The 27,979-nt window shown below is 49.6% G+C and overlaps 1 protein-coding gene across 1 annotated transcript; it reads left to right on the forward strand.

Moving 5' to 3' along the window:
• The first annotated feature begins 7,412 nt into the window (after positions 1-7,412).
• On the forward strand, positions 7,413-27,064 carry GASK1A (golgi associated kinase 1A). Its single transcript, XM_010399354.4, has 5 exons — positions 7,413-7,879; positions 18,666-19,490; positions 23,043-23,165; positions 23,442-23,545; positions 24,112-27,064. The coding sequence occupies exons 1-5, from the start codon at positions 7,877-7,879 to the stop codon at positions 24,320-24,322; spliced, it is 1,266 nt and encodes a 421-aa protein (XP_010397656.2). The 5' UTR covers positions 7,413-7,876; the 3' UTR covers positions 24,323-27,064.
• Positions 27,065-27,979: the final 915 nt, after the last annotated feature.

Here is a 27,979-nt window from a genome sequence, read left to right on the forward strand (position 1 = left end):
AACCTCCTATTTACATTGCTAGCTGTGTTACTGCCACAGTCAGGTGCTATGTAAAAGTGTTCTAAAGAATACATGGAAAATAGGCTTGAGGGCTTTTTCCTTATTTCTTCTCTTCCTCCCTGGAATCCCTGAATAACTTTACAGGGAGGGGTTTTTTTCCTTGTTTATCTTTTATTTCTACTGCTTGTCTCATTCACATTTCACATGTGAGTCTTAGCTCATCCTGAAAGTCTCTGCGGATAATGGAAAAAAAAATCAGAGTTCATGGCATAATGAAATAAATTAAGTCTGACTAGCTGAAAGTGGCATCATTTTTGGTCTGGTTGCTTGAAGCATTTTTCAAGGTCCAGGGAGAGGCTGACAAGCTGCTTCTGCTGGCAATGCATGCAGATCCTCATCCCAGATGTGAGCAGGCTTCCTCAGGTCCTAGACACCTGAACATGACTTTGGAAGGAAGGATGTTCACACAGTGGATATGCCTGGTCTCTGCTGGCAGGTCTAGACTGGGAAGCAGAATTGCATTTAAATGTTAATGCAGGCAATTGTGTCACAGCACAGTGATTCCAACAGGAGACTTAAAAGCATCCACACACTCCAAGGTGCAAAATAATTCCTAGCATCCTAGAGAAAATTTGAGGTTGTGGGCAGAAGAAAGTCCCGGTGCCATGCCACAGGATAAGAGTGCCCAGGGTCACAGGCACTGCCAACAGCCCTGGGTGGTCACTACTCAGACAGGAAATTTGGTGTCTTCATGGTCCTCGGAAGGAGAACATAGGTGACAAGCTAGCCCCTGACAACCTGACCTTTCTGGCCACTCAAAACTTGCAAGCAGCTCTGCTCCAGGCCTATTGCTCTGTACCATTAGCAGATGATACAAAGCCATCCCTGGGGGCATAGACAGGATGAATTCTCCAAGCCATTCAGTTCCCTCCTCTCTTCTCCTATGCTGCTCCACTGGGAGTGACAAAGGTTCACAGCTCACTCCCTCTCCTGTCTGAAAGTTCCCAGAACCTAATCCTCTGATTATTAGGAACCTTCTAATTGTCAACCTAAATTTATTCATGACCGATTTATAACCAGGAGGCTCCACTTCTTGCTTCTGTAACTGCAGGGTTGTCAGGAAAGATTCATGAGCCCATATGTTGGTCAGACCCTGTTTTCGGCAGCCACAATTCAAAGCTCTCAGATTACATACTGCCTGATTGCTCCATGTGTTAATGCATACACTTTTCCCCTGTCATCCTAGCATCAGGGTGACAGAGGACTTGCCCTAGTGCAAAGGTATGTACGCAGCCAACAGAGTGTCTCTGTGGTCCCAACTCAAGCATATGCCAGTATCTCCTTCCAGGAGAAGAAAGAGATTGCTTCTGTCTTGTTTTCTCTCTCTTTTTGGGGGGGTGGAAATGTTCTATGCCTCAGTCTGTGCTCATTTTTCCCTTGTTTCTGTGTGGTGCTACAGGTTAGAGATGGAAGTTTGCTGAGATGCTCTGAGGAAAATGGAGTCATATGCTAGCTCGATGTCCCCTGGGCCTGGGACACTGGCACAAAGTGAATCCAGGAGGGCAGACTCTCCCCCCAGGATCTGGCCTGTTCACATGCAGAGGTAGGAATAGACCTCTGGCAAGGTCTTGAAGAGCCACAGCCACACTCTGTGGGGAGGCAGGGCATGTAGCACCAGTAGCTGCTAATGTGAATCTCAGGCAGCGATGCTCCATGCTCCCACCTGGCATTGTCTCTGCTCCCTTTTAGGCTTCCTGAAAGCTGTCTGCAGTTTTCAGCCATGCAGAGATCTCTGGATGGTGCAGGAAAACCTGCGTTCACCCTGGCCCTGCCTGTGACGTGCAAGAGCAGGCAGGGATGAGCTGAGCTGTTCCCTGCAGAGCCCCATCATAGCTCCTTTTCTTTCCCCGGGCACCTCCAGAGTAAGATGAGCTTGGACAACTCGTTCTCAGGAGGCCAAGGGAATCAGCCCAGGAGCTCTTTGAATCCCCAAGACTAATTCTTAACCCAGCTAATCCCAAATAATTTGTGCACTAATTTTGCAACTCTTCATGAAGTTTCTCTGTGATGCTCCAGAGTTTCCAGTGACTTTCCCTGCCCACCTTGGTAGCACAAGTGGATGGCTATGCAAGCCTTTGTTAAGAAGAAGTGAGGATCTATGAGTGTAACGATTGCCATCTAACGATTTCATGGTCAGCCAAACTCACCACCTTCCCGAGGACAGCACGGCATCTGTGCTGCCAGGGCACATCTGAGTGTCTCCACAGCAACAGACACAGCACCATATGCCATTTTTATTTTGCAAATGGTATCATTTACAGGGACTGCTTTACATATTAGATGAGAAACTGTCTCAACAACACATCTCAAAATGAGACATCAGTGCTAAAGCTTTTATATGCTGTGGGGTGGAATTGTTCTTCATTCAACATCCCATATTTTCAAACAGTGATCCAGTTAAGGATACACAGACACACATACATTTATTTGCTAGTGAAGACTGCAGATGGTGCAGGATTAGTGGGATACTAAATAATAGAGATCTGAATCCCTTGATTTACATGGTGACAGTCCAGAAAAAAAGGTTTTTCTGATTCATTGAAGTGCTGGGGTAAATATCTAGAAAGGAGAAAGAGAGATGAAGAAAAGATAAAGCTTAAAAAAGGGGGATCCTTGCCTTGGGAAGGACCAACTGAAGAGGACAGAGGCGTCTGGGGTGAAAGGTAGAAAGTCAGTGTTGAAGTTCAAGTTGTTATAGCAGCTACTGGGAGCAAGGCAACCCAGTGGGATGGAACCCTGTTGGAGCACCCATGTTGTGCCACCTGGAAGGTTTGCCCTCTCCTATGGACTTAGGCTGCCACGACATGGCTGGATAGTCAGTGACTGTTTTCACATGGGTCTGAAGCTCAGTTGTTTCAAAAAGCTGGTGGAGGATGGAGGCTGAGACCCTTGGTGATGCAGAGTGGTTGGCTTTTCTTGGAGGAGCAGGCTAGGAAAACAGTTCCTTCTCTAACAACACAGCAAATGTCTTGGACATGGAACATGGGTAGTAAGATTTTTTTTCTTGCTGAACATGGGAGAGCTTTAAAAATAGCCCTTGGAAGTTAAAAAATGAAAAGAAAACCCTAACTCATTTGACTCAGTTCATGTTCTGTAAAAACTATACTCTGTTCTGACAAGCGATTCAGAGTTTGTAGCATTTACCTAAAATGTTAAGTTGGAGGAATGAGTAATCACCTTTGAAGGACTTAATAACTCTTCATCCCTTCCTCCATATGCTTGAGGAATGTGTTTGAGTCATGACAACAAGGAGGATACAATGGGTATTTGTGGGAAGTATAAATCCTGTGTGCTCAGGGAACGTGTGGTTCCTCTGCAGATGTTATTGTTTTCTCTGGCATCTTAAACACTGCTTATAAAGGGTTACTCTCCCTTCAGGATGTGACCTCTCTGCCTTTTGTCTTGAGTTAGACAAACGGTGACAAAGGCATCCCAGCAGCATTAATTTACTCTAATTACTGGATTGGGGGTGTGCAGCTTCTTCAGCATATTTATGAAAATTCAGTGGATTCCATAAGTGACTTGGGTGGGCTTATTTCCACGTGAACGATGAGGAAAAGCTGACATGCAAGAGTCATTCCCACACACAGTGAACTGAAAGAAATCACACACATCCAGATTCTTCTCTAAGTTAGGGACTCTTGGTTGTCCCCTGTCGGGATACTGATTTGGGGAGTGGGGCATGGGTTCATGTCACACTTCGAAATCGGATTCAAAACTCAGTTTTGCACCTTACCTTCTTCTCAGCATCTTCTGTGTCCCAGTGCCAGATCCAGTCTGAGCCCAAATCTTTCCTCATTCTGCTTGCTCCCTATAGCCTTAATTTCCCATCTCTTTCACACCTCCTGCAAAGAAAGGGTGAATTATCAGGGTCTCCTCTACAGACTGTTCCTTAGTAAAGCATTGAGACCCATTACCAACAGATACAGGAAATAGTGGGGTGGGAAGGGAACAGAAATTTGAAGGCTTTCTGAGCAGCTCATTTTTAATCAGTACTTGATAGGTATGATTTATCTGGCAGGGTTTGGGTCTCAGAAATTCATTCAAGCTTATAATTATCTTGGCAGATGTGAAAAGTCATATTCATAGCCCCTCAAAACCATTAGAGCCTCACACTTTTCTAAAAGGAAGAAAAAACCCTTCAGCTTTACTTTCTGAGAGGCAGAACAGCTTTCTGTTCCTTTACAGCTCTTGAAATCTGTCCCCTTTCCACTGCCTGTCTTTAGTTCCCAAGGGAGAAATGAATGCAGGTCCACTGGGACAGAAAGGGAAAGAAAGAAGTACTTCTGGGAAAGAAGAAAAAAAATCAGCCTATTTTCATCCTTCTGCAGCAGGCATTTCTTTATGAGGACAAGCAAGTGAAAAGGCGAGTCAGCCTATGAAACGGAGTCAGGGTTACACCAGAAGTCTTTTGAGGGAGCACAGAGGTGCTGCTGTGGGTACAACAGCACCCATGGCCTTCTTTGCTCTCCATTGGTTTCCTTTGGATTTTGGCCTGCTTAGAGAGCCCTAGGGAAAGGTCTCAGCTCTTCTGTTTCAAAGTACTTGCTCTTGGCTAAGCTGGATCTGCCAGGAGATACCAGCAGACTGAGCCCCCCACACTGCTGTCCTGTGCCTTGCAATAGGGACAGAACAGCTTTTCTACCTGCCTAAGTACGAGGTGAGAGGGATCACGCTCGGGAGATCTTTGGTACTGGAAATCGGCCTGAGCATCTGGTGTGAGATGTGGCTGTTTTGGAGACTCATATTTTGCCTGCAAGCTGGATGCAGTCCCACCTCCCTGCTCTCCTCTCTCTCCCATTGCTGTCTACACCTCTTGGTAGTTTCTTAGAGTGGGGACTGTCCCTCATCCTGCAGAGGTGGTGTCTGTCTGATTGAAGGATTGGCCTCAGCTAAAGTCAGGGAAATGTCAGGGAAATCTATGTGTGAGTGAGTAAGAATGTCTGTGAGAATGTGAGCAGAGGAGGTCAGGGGATAGAAAAGGAAAAGGAGAGAAGAAAAGCAGTTTCCACTATTCAGGTATTCACTAATTTTCCAGAATTCAGTAGCACGGATGCTACTTATGGGACCTGGGGCTGCACTGGTAGTCTTAGGACTACCCAGCTCAGGTACAATGGAGGCACAGCCATATGAATTTGAGGAGTCCTCCTCAGGAAACTGGTTTACAGTGCACTTGGTTCTTAGGTCTGCTTTTTAAATCTGATTTTTGCACTGTGAATGTCATTAAAAAGCAGGGGAAGGAGAGGGAAAATAAATTTTTTGAAATTTCAAAATTTCAAGATTGGAGCATTTGTTTCAAGGCTCACTAGATTTACCTTACTGGTTTGGCCACTGATGACTGGCTACAGCAGCCATCCAAGCCTGTTTCTGATGTCAAATTCCTCAAATGTCAGGCGTGCATTTTAAGCGGTTATTTGTAGGGAGAGGCAGTCCAGAGGGACCAGCAGGAGCGCTCGGCCTGTCAGTCAAGGTTCGCAGTGCCGCCACACTGACAGGAATCATTTTGACAGGAAATTGCATATAAATTGAATCATTTCAAAATTAAGAAAGGGAGATGAAAGTAAACGCTTCCGAAATGAGGTGCCACCTACGAGTTGTGATGCACAGGGTTCAGCCTCCAGAGCCCCGCAGATCCCTTCCCTGGCACTAACCCTGTCTTCGGACAGGCCATTTTTGTGCCAATGCCAATACTAGGTTATTGCTAATTACTTCATATTGCTAATTCTTTTAGAAGTATTAGGTTATTATCTGCCTCAGGGAACTGGCCTCAAGGGAAGTGTTTTAGGATGTTCAATGCTGCAGTGTCCAGGACAGGCGGGGATCAATGAGGTTGGTGGTGGCAGCAAGGAGGGGAAGCAGGGCTTGGTTCCTGCACCCCTTCCTCACACCCAAGGATGGCATGGAGTGGGGTGTGCTGAAGCCAAAAGCAGACACACTGCTTTTGTGTGTAACCTTCAAACCACTTCTTTTCTTAGCTATAGTTTTGAGTAGCAGTGGAAGGAGTAGGGAGATGTACCATATTAAAATAAGATGCACTCAGTGAGCCAGGAGGGTATGAAGGCCCTGGGGCACTGGGACTGGCACAAGAGCACACTGGGCGAGAGCACTGAGTTGCCATCACTGTTTACACCCACTGTGTTGCATCACCTTGTGAAACGTCACTGTGGACCATGCATGGTCAGTGAGCTAGAAGAGGGTTTGAGGACACAGGAGCCTCCTCCTGCATCTGTCACTGCCCCCCTGTGCTGCCTTGGTCAAGTGACTTGGCCCAGGTTCCCTCAGTCTCATCCTCCTCTTTTTTTAGACCACCATATCTTCATTATACCTCACAAAAGCCAGTATTGTGCCTTTATCAGATTTTTTAAAAACACAAATATCAGTAAAGAGCAATGCTGATCTACCTGGTTTGTTTTATGGTCTCCTACAGGAGGTAGTTGCACACATCAGGGAGCTGGAAAGCCCCCACACTTGAGACAGAGGGTTTCCTCCTGTCCCCAGGCTGGGCTGGTTGGGGCTGAAGCAGTTGGTGGTGTCACCTGCCATGGTGAGGAACTGATGGATTTTGCTTGGCCACAGTCCAGGGCTGGAAGGGGAAAGTTATATGAAACAAAAAAACGCTTTGCAGCCTGGCAGCTGCCTGTGTACCCTGTTTGGCCATGGAGGGCTCTTGAAACACACTGCTTTCCAAAGCAATGCCTCCAGACCCTCTTCTCCCAGGGGCCTGAGGAAAAGGCACTTAGGATGCACCCTACACCAGGTGCTGGGTGAGGGGACTGTGTTGGGCACTGCAGGGCTCGGCATGCTGCAGTCTGCACTGGTGGGTGTGGTGAGGGTCCTCGTTCCCTGTGCCCCTCTCCTGGCTGCCTGCAGGCACCAGAAAACAGGTGCCTGAGCACCCTAAAAATGGTTTTAATGCATTAATACCTTTTAGGCAGATAAGAAATCTTCTCCCAGGTCTGCACCCACTCCAGGCACTGATGTGGCACAGCTCTTTGCTGGACCATTACTGAAAGGCAAAAAAAAAAAAAGCTAATAAAGACCTGTAAAGAGCATTTTCTTGGGCACTCATGAGCAGACCTCTGGTTCACTTTCCTGGCTCTGGGGTCACTGTGGTCCCTGGGACTCTAGTGGTCCCTCTACTTGGCTGGCACCAGGGCCACTGGCAACAAAGGGGCTTGGGAGAAACGTGTTCTTCATGTATCTTCATCTCCTTCTGGCTCAAACTGGCCCTTAGTGTTAAAAAAAAAACCAGAAAAAAAAAGCGGCAAGAAGGGCTTTTATTGTGAAAAAGAGACTTTTCAAATGCCTTCTCCCCCCTTCCCAGCCTCTCCACTCCCCTCCCCACAGGGAGGTGGGTCTGGGACGAGGCAGAGTTTGAAAACTCACAGCTGAAGTTCGCAGGGTGTCCTCCCGCCCAGGGGGAGCGGAGGCACCCGCTGGCGTGTGGTGACAGGAACCCCGCAGCCCCTGCAGTGCGGAGCTGGGCAGCGGGGATTGCGGACAGCCCGAGGGGCACCCCTGGGTGACAGCCCCCGGCCGTGATTAATGGCTTGGGGAGAGGAAGCGGGCTGATTAGTTGCTGGATAATTTTTTGGTTTGGTTTGGTTTTTTGTTTGTTTGCTTTTGGGTTTTTGTTTTTAGTTTGTTTTGTTTTGTTTTTTGCTATGTTTTAAATTTTTGTGTTCTGTGTGGGTTCCTGGTGTCGTATGGAAGTGCCACAGGCGGCCGGCACCCGGCTCAGGAGGTGACCGTGTGCTGTGTCACCCACAGGCGGTGAAGCACATGAGGAGGAGTGCGTCGGCTGCTGCTGCGAGACATGGTAGGATTTAGGGGTTTCCTTGCTGAGCTGGTAGTGGGAAACAACGCTGGGTTTGCCCAGGGACACCAGCCCCATGGGATGAGGTACAACGGGGTATCCTGGATGTCTCCATCCTGGGGACAGCTTGAGCGGGACCACTCAGAGGGTCAGAGCATGGTGAGGCAAGCAAGGCAGGGCAGCGCTACAGCACATCCGTCCTTAAAAGCATTAGGGATGGACCAAGCAGATTGGAGAAATGCACTAGGGATGGACAAAGCAGATTGTCAGGAGGCCCATAAAGGCAGTGCCTGGGGCTGCTGTAGCTAAAGCACTGCTGTCAGCCGGGGGGGTGATTACACTCCCTCAGCCAAAACCCACCTCTTCTAAGTGTCCAGGTGGCACTGCTTCAAGCAGGTGAAGAGCATGGAGTGAAGGCAGTGAAGTGCAGATGGAGATCACAAAGAGCTGCTCTGTGCTTTCTCTTTGGTCCAGACAAAGCATAGCATTTTCATCAAAAAGCCACAAAGTCAGCCAGTTTGGCAAGGGAAAACTTCACATCCCTCCCAAGAAATGTTGTGCTTCCCCAGCATTAGGAGGCTTATCCACATCTGTAGCATGTTCCAAACCTTAGGGTGGTGTTTCATGTCATCTAGTTTTAGTGTTCCAGTTTGGAACATCCCTTGGCAGACCCATCTGAGCAAGCATGCATCAGCTGAGCTGGGATGGTCCCCCCACGCCCTGTTACCACTGCCTCACCGGGAGACAGGGGGCTGTCATGCCAGGGAGCTTGCACTGGGGCGGGGGACTCTGTTCCTGCTTCGCCACCTCAACCCTTGCACAGCTTGTGTTGGGCAGGGATTGCAAACCTGTGATGGATGAGCTGAGGAGGTGCCTGGTGCTGCTGCCAGAAACTGGTCATTTGTGTCACTGAAGCATTTTTATGTCCTTGAGAGTGTGCTGATGACTCGGAGCCTCTCTGGGGACAATGCTGCTGTGCCAGCCTTCACTGGAGTATGTGAGTGTATGTGCATGGGGGACACTAGTGTCATGCTTTACACTTTCCATCCTACAGTTTGTATAGGCAGCTTTGGTTTTCTTAATTAATGAACTTCAGCAGCAGGAAAAATAGACAAGACTGGGGCTCATGTCACCCATTTTGGGTCTGGAGATAACTCCTCCCCATCAAAGGGAAAAGCAAGGCAACTCTCCCCACACCAACCTTTTGTCTGCAGTAACATTTTTCTGTACAAGCCTTCGCTATGAGGCATTTCAAAGCATGTACAGCCTGAGCCAGGTACCTGGTGTGGTCCTTCATGTGAGAGTGGGGTATTCATTTTTTGCCAGGATTTCCATTTTGCCTTGGAAAGGGAAGGTCTGCTTCTGCAGTCCTTTCCGCTTTGTGAGCTCCTGCATTGACTGCTTTGATTTTGCCCATCATCTGGGTTTGCTCTGGGCATCTGTAGGCATGACCATCAGGTCATGAGGAATAAATCTAGGCTATGCCCTAAGCTGATCGCCTTGTTGCTTCATTTGCAGCTTAACCCCAAACAAAATGCTCAAGATGATTTTTGACTCCTTTCAAACTCGCCAGGAGGGTGACCCCTTGCAGAAAGCCAGAGGGATGCCAGCTCTGAGCTCCCCTGTGGGTATGGAGAGCATGCTTGCAGCCGGCTTCTTGTTGGATCCGGCTGCTGCACATGCCCGACCTGCCGCGGCAGAGAGTGCTGGGGGATGACTGCATTACAGAAACATCTTCTTTCTTCTGGCTTCAAAATCTGCCAGCGAGTAGTTTCCAGTTGCTCTGTCGTTTGCCTAGTATGAGGCAGTCTGAATATGAGGGGCTGATTACACTGTATTAATTCTCTGGCATAGATTCCAAATGCCTCAATTACCCCTTCCATTTCCAGTGCTCAATAACTCCAGTCCACCTGCAGCTACTTGCCTTGCCCTGAAGGAAAAGCCCCTTTTCTGTGAGCCTGGCTGCACCAATGCTTGTACCATGTTTGCTCTGCTTGCTCACCCCATGGATTTTGCTAGGAGAAGAAGCGGGCTGGGGGGTGGCTGCCAGCAGGCTTTTCCCAGGACGAGGTCTGTGTGACACAGGCAGCACTCAGAGCCAAATGGCAAGCAGTTTTCTTCCTCTTTTTTTCTCTTTCAGATGTAATGGCTTAATGGGAGGAAAATAGGGTTACCTTTCTGCAGCTGAGGCCAGGGCTGGTATGAACAATTCTGTTTTGAAGAAAGCCCACAGGGCTGAAAGGCCCCGCTGTCCTCCTCCTTCTCCCTCCCCTTTGGAATCCTACGAATGCACTTTCCTGCTCTCCAAGAAGGGAGAAAACCTGACAGTCAGCTCAGGGAAACCAACTGTCTGACTTGGGCAACCTCCACTGAAACTCCAACTAGGAAATCCAGTGCTACTCCTTGCCAACACCCCAAGGAGGGTTTTGTGAGCCCCCACTGGGCACCAAGCAAGCATTCCTGTTCCCTGGTGCTGGTCCACTGGTTAGAAATGAAAACTGAAAATAAGTGGATCAAAATCCCCCCTCCACAAAATATAGAAAAAACGTGATCCCCAGTAAAATAAATAAAACTGAACCAAATGCCAGAATGTGTGAGGGTTTTAGCAGCATTCCAGGCACTCATGAGCAAGATTGGCAAACTCATCAAGAGCAAGAGGAAATAAAATGTGATTTTATTGTAATGTATTTCTCCCCATATTGAATACAGAACACATTGCAAGAGGGACATGGTTTTCTAGCACCTCGGCTCTTTGCCTCTGTTACATGTGGAGGAGCCACAGCAGCACAGCCCCACTGGGGTTGCCAAACCAGAGCTGGTGAGCAGCCCAGAGGTGCAGCAAGAGAAGCCACCGGGGTGAGGGGAGTTGTGAGGAAGGGGGTCCATGGCTCCCAGATTCTAGCTCTTACATCCCTGGGTTTGGAAATCCCAAAGGAATCATCAGTGTGAGCTGTGGGCTGTGGCTGGAACCAAAGTGCTGAGGAGCAGGACTGTCAGTCCCAGAATGCCACGGGAACAAAGCATATTCTTCTTCCCCAGAAGAAACTCAGGGGGTTGGAGGCAGTTTATGTGTGGGACTTGAAGGGTAGGAGTTCAGCCCACAGGCCACAGGCTGCAGCCCCCCTCCAAAGCATCCCCTGTACAACCCCTCACAAACAAAGGCAAGACTGTTCAAAATGAGCGGGGCATGAGGCGCAGATGTTGCACAAAGGCAAGCCACATCTGTTTCGCTGGGGAAGGGGCCCCCTACTTGCTGGTTCAGCAGGCAGATGGGAAAGCTGCTCTGAAAACTTGTGGAGCTGAGTGCAACAGGCTGGCCGGGAAACTGGGACGAGGGGAGGGGGAAAAGGGAAACCTGGCAGGATCCTGCACAGCAGTGGTGGAGTGAGGGAGCAACAGCCGCCCAAAACTGCTTCTCTACCTCCTTGACATCCCTGCCAGGAATTTCTAGGTTGTGCTGCTCTCATGTAAGTGTGAGGGTTAGAGGAATGAGCAGAGGGAGAGGATGGAAGATGAGGGGGACTTCCCTTATCCCATGAGGATAGCAGGACAGTTGTGCATTCAGGGCTGTCCAGGTCCTCACTGTTGTCTGTGAACATGAGATGCTCTTTCAGGTCCTCCGTGATCTGGATGATTTGGGTGCAGGCTGATATCACTTCTAGTGGTGAAAAGTAATGGAGATGTTTGCACATGCAAATGGCAGCAGACCTGTGCATCTCAGTGACATAACCTGCAAGACTGCCATCAATCTCTGGGGAGATGTGTCTCCAAGAAGTAGAAGATCCAGCTAAGTGCAAGACACTGCAGTAAAAGCCCTGACTCTGAACTTAAATAGGAGAAGGATGAGGCGTGTGAAAGCTTTTAGTTTGCTTACTTTAAGAAGTGTGGCATTCTGGAGACTGTTTATTTTTGTGGTGCTTTTTGTTGACTTCTGGGATTAAACCAGAGTGATCCTGAGCTGCACTGTACATAGCACCAGGATGAAAAACTCTCTGTCCATTCCTCATAGAGCTGAGTATTAACTGTCTGCAAGCTGAGATTTACACAGTGGGAGTGAGGAGAATTATGAATCTTTCCCTTTGCTCAGGGAAAATCACATGATTTTGGGGTAAGGACGGTGTCATCACAGGAAAAGCAAGTCCCTGCTGGTACCCTGCAGGGCTTTAGTCCACACCAGGTGCAGGACAAGGTGTGTGTCCTCTCTGGGTTCCCCCAATCAGCAGCCCTGACCTTGACTGCACCAGCTACACCCAATGTTGTGGAGTCCTCCAGCCAGGTGCTGGCCATCTGTTTCCTTCAAGGTGTGTCCTCTGTCTCCTGCTCCAGGTCTTCCATCTTCAGAGATGTTGAACAGGACATTTGGGATGCTGGGAGTCTTGCCACTCTTGTAAGCTATGCCTGGAGAGGGCAAGGAGTTTACAAGTCCATATTTCTGCTGTACTTCTTTAGCCCTTAATTCAACTGGGAGCAGTCAGTGCAATGGGAATAGCACTGTTAAACAGAGCACCTTACAGCTATGGCTGAAGATTCTGTTCAAAATGGTCCTCCAGACGATGGGTGTACGAGAAGGGGCTGTGTTCAGCCTATGGCTGTGCAGCAAAGAACCTCCAGGGCAAGAGGCCTCCCAAAAACCAGAAATAGTCAGTCTGGGTGGGAAGTTTAGAGCAAGAAACAGGACATTTCATCCCTGGGAAGCAAAAATTTCAAGGGGCTGATGCAGGGCCTGGAGCCAAAGACATGTCAGGTTATTACTAGAGGGAGGCTGTGGAGCTTGAAGGTTTCCAGGTTTTTATAATTTGCTGCCCCAAGGCTGTCAGTGATAACTGGGAAGAACTGTGAAGGCAACATGATTTGAGAAGTTAAAGGGGGTATGTTGGCACCACCCCTTTGAAGTCAGTGCTCAGACTGAACGGTGCAAACACATTTCATCCCTTTGTGCTGCTGCCAGACTGCTGCCCTCTGCTAGTGCAAAGCGCGCTTGTCTCCCACTTTGGCTATAAATTACCCAGAGATTTTGCAGACTGTCCAAAATTTAGCAAAGTGCAGCATGTTGTAAGGTTTCATCCCAGGCAATTTAAGTTGGTCATTTTCTGGTTTGGTTTTGGACATGTTGCTGGGAAGGTTTGTGTGCCAGCTCCGAGGACTTTGCTGACTCTGCAGGGAAGGACCCAGTACCATGTGGTGATGTGTCACATTTCCATCTCCCCAGCTTCAGCTGACCCAGTGTTTGCTGTGACTCCATTTCATAGGCTTTATGGGAGCAGTCCCCCTTCCCAGTGCCTGGCTTCAGCTTCCCAAGCCACTTGTGAGGGGTAACATGTGGAAGTGGGGCCAGAGGAGCACCTTGAGCAGACAGGCATGACCTACCTGCCACATCCCTGTCCTGGAGCCAAGCAGGATGGTCTTCAGGGTGTCCACAGAGTGCCAAAATGCAGTGGGGTCATGGTTCTCCCCTCTGGAAGGGCATTTTTAAGGAAAAAAACCTGCAATTCTGAAGGAAAAAACCCCAGACACAAAGTTGGTGTGGGTCTGCTAGGAATTGCAGCCACTTTGATGGATCATGAGGTGAGATGAAGAGCTGTTTATTCTTCAAGCCCCGTGGCGATGTGGGTGCAGGTGAGTGTTGGTGGAGCTGTCCCCACGTGCTGGGGGTGCACAGCAGGCCTACCCTCCTGGGGAGCCACTCTGACTAAGCCAGAGGGACCTTTGGGACTGTCAATTATCATTTAATAGCTGTCTATAGTAAATTCCCCCTCCGTGAGCCATCTATCTTCCCATAGCAGGATAATATAGGAAGGCACTTAGGCACTTGAATGATGGGCGATGGACGCTGCCAAGGACTTGCTTCTGCTCAGACTTGCCCAGAGTCACTCCAGGGATGGAGAGGTTTTGTCTCCTTCCATGTCCTCACCACGGTTATGGGTCTCCTGCCCATATGCCATGCCCTTAACAAACCAAGAAAACCCCCTGCACAATATGAAAAAGAAGAGGCTGATCCACTCCCAGATCTGATTGACGTGCCTGCTCTCCCATTGCACTGGGAGCTGCTGCAAGCACCATGTGTGGGTGCAAGGCTCTGGAGACATTCCCAGAGGTGGGGGGCAGGCAGAGGAGGTTTCCCACTGGTTTTTCAAGCAGTCTTTGTTAAAACTGGTCACGGCAGGCTGCACCTCCTGCTGCCCAGGCTGTTTTGCGGTTCATTGGGCGGGCAGCGAGCACGGAGCTGGGAGGGTGAGCACAGCCCTGTGTGTTGCACCCACCGTGCAGAGCGCACCCCGCTCAGTGTGCACCCAGATAAATGCACAGGCCTGCCTTTAACCTGCTCATCAGCAAGGTTGCTTTTGGCAAAGTCGTCTGAGCTTGGGAGTCTACAGCAGGCAGGTGGCCAAGAGTGACATGGCCATGGCTGAGCCATCCTGGCTTCCTTGGGCACCTCTTTGGGACAGTGGGATTTACTGCTGGAGGGGTCTTGCAGTGCCGGCGCAGGGGCAGGAGCACTCTTTTGAATGCCAGAGAAAAGTAGGAATCAATCCAGTTTTCAAGAGCCACGTATTTCCGTGGCATCTTTCTGGTCTCAGGGCTGTTTCTTACATTCTTGGATAATGAAGTTTGGGGTTTGTTTTTCTTCTTTTTCAAACTCGACAAAGCCAATTTGATGCACTTTGAAAAGAAATTGAAAACAGGCTTCTCTGCTTCAAATCCTGCCAAGGTTCAAGCATCCTGGGAATACAATGTCAAGGATAATCCTCCCCCACCTCACCCCCAGCTACACTTAGAAAGTTTTATCTCCTAGCGTCAAAGCTGCACAGCTCTCTACTGTGCCTTCTGAGCCTGGGCTGTGCTGTGTGTCCCTCTGATGAGTGAGAGTATATATTATTTACTTATTGGCATCCTGGAACAAGTAGTACCTCTCTTAAGCCTTTTTATGGGTTTTGCCTGCTGGGAAAAGGACCTAATTTCTGGCAAAGACATGCTGTACTGTCAGTATGTCAGCCTGGCAAAGCAGAGCTGTACGTATGGTTTGCATTTCGGGCTGAATCGAAGCCATAGCTTAAACTGCAGCAATTTTTTACAGCAGGGCTCAGAGAAAGACTCTTTGGAAAAGTATTTACCCAGGGCTTGTAAATACAGTATTATTTCTGCAATGTTTTATCACCTAGGTTATTATTAAATTTGCAGTATCAAGCGCCAGAAATAACACAGAGACTGTACTTGCACCTTTTTTGTTTCTTTTTGTTGTTGATGTGGCAGGGAAACCCTGAACGGTGCTGGGGAAAGGAGCCTGCACTGGCCCTCGCCCAACTTTGCAGCCCGGGGTTTCAAGTTTAGGATGGGAAAGCAGTGAGGCTCTAACTTGTGGTGCCCAAACCCGAGCTTACTGACAAGGAAGACAAAGTGGGTTTGGACAATAATGATTCCTTAACCACTTGGACTGTAAATGGACTTGACATTAAAAACCCGTCAATGATTGCCATCCCTTTGGCATACTCTGGTCTCCAGCTGTGGGTTAAAAAGGATTTTTCCTGCAGTGTTTTGAAGGTTCTCCATGTGGCTCCCACATGCATTTTCCCCCCAGGATACTGGAAGTTTTGGCAGCCAGGCTTTTTAGATATCCAGGGATGGTATAAGCAACCAGAGGATTATTATCAGCTGGATAACAAAACCAGTCACCCTGAAAATCCTCTGTGCTGAAGAAAAGGGTTACAGGGGTTTTTGGTGAGAGTGGGATGGGCTGTGTCTCTCCAGAGGGGTGGGACAGGGGACGTGCTGGGAAAACATGCCCAAGAAAGCATGGATTGGGAAGAGACTTGGCTGGATGCAGATGGGAACACTGAGATTTACAATTAACCCTACCCTTTGGGATTAATTCCATAGATATCACTTCTGTTAATTCAGCATACTTTGAGGCCAGAGGAACAGATTGTGAGGCATTTACAGTGATGATTTGAAAGGAGTATGGGTATCAGGATACCAGGATCAGCTCTTTATATGCCACAGAGCTATTTTACTATGGTTAAACTAGGATTTAGACTTTGCACCTCCCCTAAACTCTTGCTCAGCAGGCCAGATGGGAATTGCGGGTGTTTGGGAAAGAATGTGTGTCTGCACTCTACAGAATTTGCTTGAAATCTGGGACATGAAGGTTTCAAGTAGCTGAGCTTGGGTGTTTGCCTGTGTCAGTTGGTGTCGGCTGTGGTTCCACAGCAAATCATTATCCCATCCAAGTGGGAGAGAGCTGGAGAGGCATCACAACCAGCTGCTTGACAGAAGTCCTGCTGCCCCTCAGGGTACTTGAGGGTGCTCATGCTCATGCCCTCCCCAGAAAGGCACCTAAGGCAATGATTTAGCCATGTAGTTTGATGCCTGGGACAGTTAATGCCAAGCCTTGAATAACCCTGCTGATGATCTAGGACAGGACAGCCCTCTCTGGACAGTCTTACCCTGGACTAGGTCCTTTCCAGTCTGGGAAGAGATAAAGCAGGGGTCCCCCGGCAGGTCCCAAAGCCCTGTACCAGACAGCCCCTGGTTCCTGGCAGAGGCTGGTGTAAGCCCTGTCTGAACAAAGGATTCAGCCCAGCAGATATATTTTGCTGCACTACATTGTATTTCTGGGAGAGAAGCAATTAAGTGAGAGCTATAAAGCTGAATCACTCCAAGTGCACCATCAATAGCTCTTATAAACTGCATTAAATCTGCTCAGTCCTTGAAAGAGAGGCGTGGAAGGAACACCCCTGTGGCTGAGGCCAGTGAGGCGGTGGCTCCTCTTACCCATCTCAGCTCATGCAGTGTCTTTGCAAGGGATGTGGCTCCTCACCAGGGGGCTGTCTGAAGCAGTCTCCCCAAGGTGAGGGCATGAACCCTGGTGGATTTTAGGATAGTGCTGTGTCAACTCATAAGCTCATGCTCTGGGGTTGCCTGTGGCAGCTGCTCTTGGGGCAGGAGTTGGGCTGGTGGTGGGTCCCTGCGGTCAGTGGGAGCCTGTGGTCCTAAAAGCCCCATGGCTGGAAATGCTTCTGCTTGCTCAGCTGCTTTCTGGAAGTCATTCTGGCTGCTGGCTCTCACCTCCCCAGCTTTTTAGCTCTTTTTTTCAAGCTTTTCCTCTTATAAACAGTCTCTTATCCCTTCTTTGGCAATACATTGTCCCACTGTGTCTGCCATGGATATACTTGTGATTCCAAAATAAATAATTGCAAAAAAATGTATCCACTTGACCATTGCCTTGACTTCCAGTGTGGGTTTGGGCCACTTGGAAATACCTGTTGAAAGCAGAGAAAAGGCATCTAGGTGCTTTTTGTGGCTCTGGCCTTCTGAAGTGTGTGAAGCTGCCCAAACCTGGGTGAATGAGGCATGGGTGCAGCATGCTCCAGGGAGTGGATTGGCTTGAAGAATCTCACAGTGCTGCCCCACCACTGCCCTCCAGCTCAGCCTAAATGGGAATGTCCTGTGCTTAGGGCAGCCCCAGCGCCATATGCATGGGGTTGCTTAAGGCCGAAGGGGAAATACGAATTTAGCAATGCAGGGAGGCTTGCACAGTGTTTACTTGTAGCTGCCTTTCCAGCCCATATATTTATTGAAGTCACGTCACAGTAGAAAATGTAACTAAAAGGAGTGAAAAAAAGCTGTGTGTATAAAGGTATAGACAGCAAAAGCTGGTAGTACATGTTTAAAGGCAGCTCCCTAGTGCTGGGAATCAGAATACTTTAGGTTTCGCATATAGCACAGATCATATCATAGACCTGTAATATGGTTTGGGTTGGAGGGAACCTTATAGATATCTAATTTGGACCCACCTGTCACGGGCAAGAACACTTTCCACTAGACCAGGTTGCTCTGAGTTTCATTCAACCTGGCCTTGAACACTGCAAGGATGGGACCTCCCCAACTTATCTGAGCAACCTGTTTCAATGCCTCAACACTCTCACAGTTGAGGATTTTTTCCTAATATCTAGTTTACACCTACTCTCTTTCAGTTTAAAGTCATTACTCCTTGTCCTGTCACTCCATGCCCTTGTGAAAAATCCATCTCCAGCTCTCTTGTGGGCCCTTATAGTTGCCAGGAAGGTGTTGTAAGTTCTCCCTAGAGCCTTGTCTTCTCCAGGCTGAACAAACCCAACTCTCTCAGCCTGTCTTCATAGGGGAGATGTTCCAGCCCTGCAGGAGTTTGCATCCTTTTTTAAAACACAGACAGTCACAGGTCCTGACTGACACTTGGAGCTGCCTTGCTTTTGCCAGACACAGCGATGGGCAGAGCTCCAGAGGCCTTGTCTCGGCACATATTGAGATATCCAAGCTATGGGTTCAGTGTGCAACCAGGATAGGAACCAGTGAGGATGCCCAGAGTAAGGTCTTAGGAACTGGAAAGTGTTCACATCTAGACAGGAATTTGCTCTGGGGTTTTTTTTGTTGTTGTTTTGGGGGTTTCTTGTTTGTTTTTGTTTTTAAATTTCTTGAGTCTTTAAAGCAGAATATTTGACCATGAAAAATTCATTTTCCATAGGATGATCCCGTATCTCAGCACTGCAGACATGGCAACCTCTGTGCGGGCATTCCCCACAGGGCTCTTGCTCTGATTTGCTTCTGAAGGGACTCCAGCTTATTGCTGGCACAAATCACGGCACCAGCCATAACCCTCCCGCTACAGTGCTGTGGAGGCAGCGAGTGCTTGTGGAATACCTCTCTCAGGGATCACACAAGCAGAGGGGCTGCTTCTCTAAACCAAATGCAAACCCTGTTGGGGACCCTGCCTGCAGCAACACTCCAGCATCGTTCCACCTTTCTGTCCCCGCAGGCCCAGCGACCATGGCGACGGATGGGGATGAAGCCCCCAGCCCCAGCGGCTGTCGGGGTGCTGTTGGCCCTGGCCCTGCTGGCTCTCATCCACCTGCCCCAACCACCGGCCTGCTCCCCACTCCCGCTGCCAGCCTCGTCCCCTCCAGGGCCCCCAAGGGAGGTGGCTGCCCCCCTCTCTGGAGGACAAGCCCACAGAAAAAGGCTCCCCATGCCCCTCACTCACCTGCAGCAGGAGCAGGCCCCTGGCCGGAGCAGGAGGCAGCGGGGGGTGGAGAGGGACACTCCTCCATGGCTCTCTGCTGACGACCTCCAGAAGATGCGGCTGCTGTCCAGTGGGCACGTGGTCTCCAAAACCCGCGTCCCTGCCCACGGGCAAATCATGCGGGTGGGGCTGCGTGCCATGGGGGATGCCAAGGGAGATGCCAAGGGAGATGTCACTCCAGCCAGCCCAGAAGGAGACTGCCAGGATGGGCGCTGTGGGCTCATCAAGCGCCCTGGGGACCTGTATGAGGTGCTGGCCTTCCACCTGGACAGGGTGCTGGGCCTGAACCGCAGCCTGCCCGCCGTGGCCCGGCGCTTCACCAGCCGCCTCCTGCCCTACAGCTACACCGACGGCGCCCTGCGCCCCATCATCTGGTGGGCTCCTGACCTCCAGCACCTGGAGGATGCCAACAATGACCAGAACTCCTGCGCCCTGGGATGGCTGCAGTACCAGGAGATGCTGCAGCCCCACAGACCGACACTGGTGGCCGGGGACGCTCCCTGCTCCAGCATCCCACACAGCGAGTGGAGCCGCCTGGCCCTCTTTGACTTTCTTCTCCAGGTAGGGCTGTGGTGATTGAGGCCACCTGTCCCATCAGCTGTGCCACCCAGGTTCCCCTGTGCCTGCACCTCTGTTGTCTGACTGTGGTCTCCTTCTGCTCTGTGGGGTCACAGGCTGTGGTTTTTTGGGATCTATTTTCACTTGTCAGCTAATGGGGAGCAGCAGAACTTTGTGCAGAAGCACTTTGGCCTGAGTATGGTCCATGTTTGGGACTTGCAGGGGAAACACAGGCAGGTTTCAGATGCGGTGAGTCTGTCCTCACGTGGGTGAGCTTTCTGCTGTTCATTTTGTGCAGATGCTGGAGAGGCTTGGGACATCCCTAGAGACATCCCTAGGGCATCCCTAGTGACAAGCAGCATGTCTTACATCAGCCCCATCACATCCAACCTCAGGGATGTGCTCCTGGCACTGGGAATAAGGAGCCCTGCCCCTTTGGACAGCACTGCCTTCCTCCTCCTTGGCATTAATAGTACTTAATCTTCTGTCTGGAAAATCATACCCTGCTGCTACGAGGGATTACAACAGTATCCCAGAGAGTTATCAAGTCTTGGAGGGCAGAAGTGATTTCTGTGCAGAAAAAGAAAGCCTGTTTAGGTACCTGGGGGCTGCTTATCAGACAAGAGAAAACTGCCTGAAAGGGCTAGTATTAATATAAAAGAATGAAAGGAAGAAAGAAAAAAACCCAAACTAATAAAATGTGTTCTCCTTATTCTTTCTCTTTTTTTATGGTTTGTTTTTTTATTTTTTGTGAAGCCTGACCATTAATCTTTATAACCTCAACTATGGCTGGCAGAGGTGGAGCAGTTCTGGCTGGGCTTGGAAATATTTTAGCTGAAACAACCAGAGAAATGAGAAGATTAACCAATCCCCTTCCCTTCCCCAGGCCAAAATGCCGCTGAGTGCAGTGGAATGGCCAAGACTGCAGGAGAAAGTATCTAGCTCTAAGGAGAGTTCTTCTTCATGGGCTGAAACAATGCAATGATAAATCCAAGGGCAATCCACAGGTTCTCCTCAATAATTCTAATGGAATCCTCCCATGCATAAAAGTCACATAAAGGTAAAGAGTCTGTGGGATATTACAGAAGTGGAGTAGCATCTTTCAGAAATGGCTTTAGCATCTCACACCCCTGCTGGGGAGGGAGAAGTTGTGAGATCTGAGTGCTGTTGTACATTGGCATTGAAATCTTGGTAGCTTTCTCCAATTGCTCTTAAAATTGGGCTTCTTCTGTGTTGATTTCTCCTGGTTTTTGCTGTAAGGGAACCCCTCACTATGCACAAAGTTTTACTGGGAGCAAAATGCTGAGCCTGGTAGAAAAGGGGCTACTGCTGATGGCTTTGTCCTGCTCTTTGAAGAGGGTCAAAAGCAAATCAACTCTGCAGCCACATCCCTGTCCTGGGACACCCTCTTCCCAGCCAGGGGGAGAGCAAGGAATCTTTCCCCAGGGGATGGCATCTGGGGTTGTATCATAACTAGAAAAACCTGTCAGAAACAAGGGGCTGCCCCAGGGTAGGCATAAGAGTGGCTGAAGGTGATCTTCTCACAGGGTTTGAGCTTGGGTGGGACAAGGTGTGGCTCATGTATTTGTGTTCTCGCAATAATACCAAAATTCCCATGAATTAGAGCTGTTTAAGCTCTAGAAAGAAGAAATTAATACAAAAAAAATCAGGCAAGGGCTGGCAGAGGGAGAGCTTGTCAGCATGTCAGAGCACTCTCAGCATTTCCACAGCCATCTGATGCCTCTCCTGGGGCTTTACTTGAACACCAGATCTGCCTCCACCTCACACCTCTGTGGGTCCAGCACCAATCCCCCTTGGTTTCACAGGTGCTTGTGGGTGGGTGAGTGGAGAGCTGAGCCTATTTAATGTCCCTGTAAGTTATCTCAGGTTGTCTTCACCTTCTGTGCAGCCTGCAAAATTACATAGCAGGTGAGAGAAACTGGCGTGCTGAGCTTTCCAGTAGGCAGATCAAGGAGATGTGTGGACGAAATGTGATATTTTCTTCTGTTTCCATGTGTTTTGTGACAAGATGCTCAAGCCCTTTTTAACTGGAGTATCTCCCAATGGAGAAATACTGACCTGAGTGCTTCATTAAACTTCCGAAAACAGAGAGGTTCAAGAGGCTCCAGTGTGGGACTAATCCTTCTTCTCAAAGGGTTATGAATGGAATGGCCATGGAGATCACAATTCGTGTTTCCTGCAGCATCTTCTCCAGTGCTTGGTCAGTGTTTGGGTTCAGACTGAACTCTCTGTCAAAGTACATCCTGTAATTGTTAAGTTGTGCTAATTACCAGGGTGAAGGCAATAGACAGCCACTGTGGGTCACTTGGCTTCTGTCTTATTGTCACCTGTAGATCCCTTCTGGCTCACCTGAGATCTGCTCCAGCCCTCCCAGTGGCTCCAGGAGCCTCTCTGCACCCTGAGCCCTGCCTCCTGGTCTGGCACCAGCAACACTGAGCAATTCAGCAAGTCGGACATTTTCATGCTGCAACCACAAAATAGATTTATTTTCTATTTTATATTTAATATATATTTATATTTAATATATATTTTATATATATTTAAAGGAGCATATATCTATATATATATCTCGGAGGGTTTTTTGTAAACAGGCCTCGAGAGCGGGAGGAGGTGAGGCAGCTCCCCTACAGGGTCATGTCAACACGCAGCCATGGGGAGGTCTGTTGACAGCCAACAAGGTCCTGTCTGCCCCACAAACCACCCCAGAGGATGTACCAGCTCCTTCTGACAAAGCTGAGGAAGTTCCATAAACACTGAGGCCGGGTCTGACAGAGATTTATGTCTTTTATAAGCCCTTCATTCCTCCAAGGTTGTGGTTGAAACACTGGAAGTTGCCAAGCACCATCAGGGTTTCTGCAGGGAACTGGGCTGGGAAGCAGGAGGTTTGACAGCCTGGACAACATGGAGCCTTAGCAGCACCTGCAAATGATTAAACGCAAATGTAGCTAAAACAAGTCACTGTGGCCCAACTTAAATGTCAGGCATGCTCTGTGTATGCACAGGCCACTTTTTCCCTTGCTGATACTTTTCCATTCATCTTTCCATTGAGAGCTTCTCAGGTTACCATAGGGATGGATGAAAGGTTGCATGTGTGGCAGGAACCAGATGAAACCATCATCCAAAGCACCAAGACTTGGAAAAATAAATTCTTTTTGAGGTTTCAGACTCTAGGTTTCCTTGGGTGCTTTTGCTGGTTTTGTTAATTCATTCATCATCATGTACGTCTTCCCTTCATTTCAGCTGGAAACACAACCCCTTCACTCTGTGCAGATACAGAATGTGGAGGTACCAGGTATCTGAACTGCATCCGAAAAGCCTGTCACCATCACCTTTGTCATCACCTTCTTCATGCCAAAGGGGTTTTGCGTGTGTGCTCCCATTCCTCTCACTCACCAGCGTATGCAGCTTTTCCATTGCACATCTGCTGAGGATCCCTAGAAATGTTTTATTTTCCTCTGTACAAGAACAGCTCACAACAGGACCTCCCCATCCCAGGCACATGTCCCTGCTAAGGTTCCCAAATGTCTCCTGCAGGTTCATGACCGCCTGGACCGCTACTGCTGTGGGTTTCAGCCAGATCCCTCTGAGCCCTGTGTGGAGGAGATGCTCCATGAGAAGTGCCGGAATCCAGCAGAGCTGGTCCTGGTCCACATCCTGGTATGTCTCCCTGCTGTCCAAGGGCTGCTCTGTGGCTAACATGAAAGTGCCTGGGAGGCACTTGCAGGGCTGAGGTGGTAGCAAAGGGAATGTAGGTCCCATGGTGATGCTGGGTCCCTCGTGGGAGGTGTGCCTGGGCATGGACAGACCTAGACTTGGGCATCTGCTTTCCCCCAGATGCTCTCAGGCTTTCTCACTGCATTAAGAAGCAGCCTAAACCCCCACATTGGTGGCTCTCTGCAGTAAGTGAACTTCTCCTTCCCATCCTGCTGGCAGGTCCGGAGGAGCGCGCCGTCCCGCCTGGTGTTCATCGACAATGCGGGGAGGCCACAGCACCCCGAGGAGAAGCTCAACTTCAGGCTCCTGCAAGGCATAGACAGGTAGCAATGTGTAGTGCTGGGCGAGGGCTGAGCTGGCACACATGGGATGTCCAGCAGCCCTGTGGGTTCTCACCTTCTTGCCACTCCTGGCTGCCCTGGTGGGCCACCCCTGTGAATCAGGGCCACCTCCCACCCAGAACAGGGTGGGGGCATAGGCCCACAAAAGCATCCCATGTGCCCCTGCCCTGAGACTAACTCTTTATCCTGCTCTGGATGGCTGATGGCAGGCTCCAAAGCCTATTTCCCCTCTTTAATTGGCAGCTGCACAAAAATAATGAATAATCAGGTATTTCAGCATTTCTTGCGCCATTGCCCATGAGGCATTTTGGCATGCTAGAGGCCTCTTGATTTGGAATTTGTTTGGATCCGTGTCTGATGGAGCTATCCTGTGTGCTCACCATGGGCAGAGTTTTAATCAGGAGGCTCCTCATCCTGCGTTCCTCTGGGTAGATGTGCATTTCGCCTTGAAGCATCTTTGCTTGAGTGACCCCCTGCTCCCTTCCTCTCTGCTCAGCCTTCCCCGGATAACCCCTTCCCTCCCTGTCTCTTCTGCTCCTCCACTGCAGCTTCCCAGCGGCGGCGGTGGCCACGCTGCGGTCGGGCAGACTGCAGAGCCTTCTGCTGGAGTCGCTGCGCCTGGACCGGGAGCTCTGGGAGAGTCAGGGCGGCGCCGGGGGGCTGAGACCCCTGCTCCGCACCATTGACAGGCGGGCACGCGTCCTGCTCCGCCACATCCGGGAGCACAACCTGACGCTGTTTGAGGACTCGCCGCGCTGAACCGACCGCCGGCTGGCTCAGAGTGCCTGCCTTGCACATCCCAGCGGCCATGGATGGACCTCATGCCCTCGGCATGGATGTTGTGAGGCTCCGTGCTGGTGCTTGGCTCTCTGCAAGGTGTTTCCCCCCCCACCTTGTAGGATGCTCTGGAGAAGCAGATGGAATCACAGGGAGTAGGAAAGATGGGGAGGAGATGTCTCCTAAGACAACTCACAACTGCTTGAGAAGGGCAACAGCCATCAGCATGGATTTTCAAAGGAAGGGCACATCCATGAGGTTTTTTGGGTGCCTTCACTCACACACACACAAACACACAGCAACTGTGAAAGCTGGAGGCTTGGACAGTTGAACAGCTGGCAGGGACCCTGGGAAGAGTTAAAGAAGCAGTGGAAGAAGTCACTGGCAGCCTTTCCAGGTTTGTACTGGGCTTTTTCATGATGCCTTCACTATTTCCAAAACATCCCAGGCAGAGAGGCAGGGGGAAAGCAGAGGGGAGCTTTCTAAGTGGATTAAGCAAAGACAAGACACTAGAGCTGAGCTCTGCCTTACTCCCAGGCACACATCTCCTCTTCTGCAGGGGGAGACTGAAGCCTGAAGCTGGACTAGGCAGGACGCTGGAGCTCAGCAGCACTGGGCAGCAGCTGCCCTCATGTAGCCCATGGTACCATCCCTGGTGAGAGCCATGTGCCATGATCCATGCATGTACCCTGGTAGGCCTGGGCTGCTGCCAAGGCATGCTCTCAATGTTGGATTTGAAGACTTAAATCTCTCATTCACTCTTTCCCTTTGCTGTCAGGGGATGAAAGGCAAAACTACCCCACTTCTGAAAAGCACTCCTGGCTGCTCTCTTGGGCATAATTGCACATAACTCTTCCCCAGGATTGCAGAAAAATGTTTTAACAAAAATGCCAGGCTATTTTAGCAGAAGGCAGTCGAGTGCAAAATGCTTTCTGAGCATGCTGGCACCTCCGGCAGAGCCCATCCGGCTCCTGTCACCCCTCAGGCTCTTGCCCAGCAGCCTGCTGTGATAAAGCACAGCAGCATCCCAGCTAGGCAGGTCCTCAAGCCAGAGCTGAGAGATAGTTCAAAAGCAAAATGAACAGGAGGAAAAAAAGATGCCGGGATGGGCTCTATCATTCCCTGCAGTGTTTCCCACCTGATGCATGCAGCCAGTGTTTGCATGCCCGGAGCAGTCAGTTCCTGGCCTGTGGGTTTATGGTTTGCCACCAGAAGGCTTTTTAAAGGGGCCTCTGGGAGCAGCCCTCCATTTCTCCATTTCTCCAGTGTTACAGGCAGAGCTTCCATGCTTCAGGCACTCAGATTCACTTGTGCCTTTGGAAAGTGTCAGTGAGACTGGCATGGGTGCCCAGCTGCACCATGGTGCAGCTGTCCCATTGCAATAGCTTTGGAGAACACGGCCACCCATGCAGTGGGCGAGGAAAAGCTGGGTATGGGTACCTTCCCTGCTCCATCCTTCTCAGCACTACGTCAATTTGAGAGCGTGCAAGGGGATGCTTTAACACCCATGCTGATAAGCACAATCAATTACCTTTTTTCCTTCTTTTCCCTCTTGCTGGAGAGAGGGTGAAGCGAGATGTGGGTGACATGAATCAACAAGCAGGCATGAGTGCTCTCAGGAAGCATCAGCACTCAGCATCACAGGCACAGCAGCATCCAAAGTGCCATCAGCTTGTTCCTGGAGTCCTGCCCTCCAATTAGCCAGGGAGAGCCTTTCCCCCAGCACTCTCTCCACCCTGTGAGTTATCATCCCATTTGCTGCACCATGGGATGGATGGGTCATGGAAGCCCCAGTAAAGCCTGAATTGTGGGGATTTATTACGGGGAGGTGAGCTTAGCTCGTAAGCTTGGAAGAGAACAAAATAACTCATCCTGGGTCCTATGAAAAACCATACCCAGGCATGGCTGTGTAAGAGTACAGGATACGAAATGTAACATGATTAAATCCAAAAAATATGCTGTGAAAAACTGTGAGGTAACAAGAGCATTAGTTAGGATGTGCAGCATCAGTCAGAGTCATTTTTTCTCATTAAAGGGAGACATTTCATTAAAAGTGAGGTTTTCATCCCATGTAAGCCAAGTTCTCAGCAAGAATCAAGAGACAGGTGTGGGGTCTGCACAGTGGCCAAAGCTGTGGACTTTGCTGTGCTGGACCAACAGCTTTTGCCTTGCCTCTGGTTGCATCTGCTCAGCCTTAACATTGCATAAAGTAGTGGGGCTTTTTTTGCGTTTCTTTAGTTGTAACATGAGTTTGCTGGCTAAGCACGTGTGGGAACATCTGTAAGCAGTAATACATGTGAATAAAAATCCCTCATGATTTAACAAAGAGCCACGTATGGATAAATGAGAGAAGCAAAAGCCAAGATCTTGCTGAGACTGATCATTAATCTTCTCTAATTAGTCCATTTTTCCATGGGCTTGCCTATGTAACCAGCACAGGCTCTGCATGGCGGTCATGGCTGTTCAGAGGAATCCTGTGGACTGCTTGTGTCAGCCTTTACCACGTCGTATTGGGTTTGGTTTGCTCCAGCTATCAACGTGTCGTATTTCTTATGATAAACTTACTTTTGTGGTTATAACTACTTCATAGTTATAAATATTCATGTGGGGCCATGCTTGACAAACAAGATTTCATCTGAGCAGGGATGCTGTTTTACCAAATTTTACTGCACATCATCATGGACTGTGTTGAGGTGTGGTCACAAAAAAAGATTGTCCAAACCGGCTGCAGGATGGCTTTGTCTTTAAGAAGGCAGTGGCAGCAGCAGCTAAGCAAAGGAAAAAGCACTGGAGAAACAAGGGCTCCTTGACGGGGGAAATCCCTGCAGCACCCTCCTGCTCACCCTTGGCACCATGGGAATGTGCTCTGAGAACAGCATTTGGGAGCATGGGCATGTACCTCCACAGAGCTCCATCAGGAGGGAACTCCTTCACAGAATCACAGAATCACCAGGTTGGAAGAGACCTCTAAGATCATCCAGTCCAGCCCATGTCCTAACACCTCAACTAAACCGTGGCACTGAGTGCCACATCCAATCTTTTTTTAAACACATCCAGGGATGGTGATTCCACCGCCTCCCTGGGCAGACAATTCCAGTACTTCACCACTCTTTCCATGAAAAACTTTTTCCTGATATCCAACCAATATTTCCCTTGGCACAGCTTAAGACTGTGTCCTTCATTCCGCAGTGATTCGAGTGCCATGATCCATGTTTAACATCTCCCTGGCTGTGCACAGCCCTTCAGCTGGCAGAAAATGGGGCTGGGGGTTGGAAGGCAGGGGCCAGATTGGCTCCAACCTGCCGAGCACACACCCTCACACGCGTGCAGGCAAACACACTGTGTCACTGCTCCTGTGCAGCCTGATCTCAACCCCCCCCAAAGCTGGTGATCCCTGGGCACCCCCAGCAGCCTGCTCCAGTGCTTTGCTGGCCTCACCCTCCATAAACTAAATGCCCATTTGCTGCATTTAAGGGCCGCTTCTTGAGCTGGATACAGGAGACTAAATAGCCTTTTCTGCAGCTCTATATGGACCTCACAGAGCAGCCCCAGCACTCACTGAACCCACCCAGTGGCCAGGGATGACACCAGTGGGGTGGCACTCAGGCGTGAGATGATGACCCATCCTTGTGCTTCCTT

This window comes from Corvus cornix, chromosome 2 (assembly GCF_000738735.6).
Source record: "Corvus cornix cornix isolate S_Up_H32 chromosome 2, ASM73873v5, whole genome shotgun sequence".
NCBI classification, from domain to species: Eukaryota; Metazoa; Chordata; class Aves; order Passeriformes; family Corvidae; genus Corvus; species Corvus cornix.

What these genes read in the sequence shown, in the direction of transcription:
- GASK1A (XM_010399354.4), top strand. An exon ending in TCTTTGACTTTCTTCTCCAG is followed by an intron (nt 19,491 to 23,042) that starts GTAGGGCTGTGG and finishes TGTCTCCTGCAG; the next exon opens with GTTCATGACCGCCTGGACCG. An exon ending in CTCCTGCAAGGCATAGACAG is followed by an intron (nt 23,546 to 24,111) that starts GTAGCAATGTGT and finishes CCTCCACTGCAG; the next exon opens with CTTCCCAGCGGCGGCGGTGG.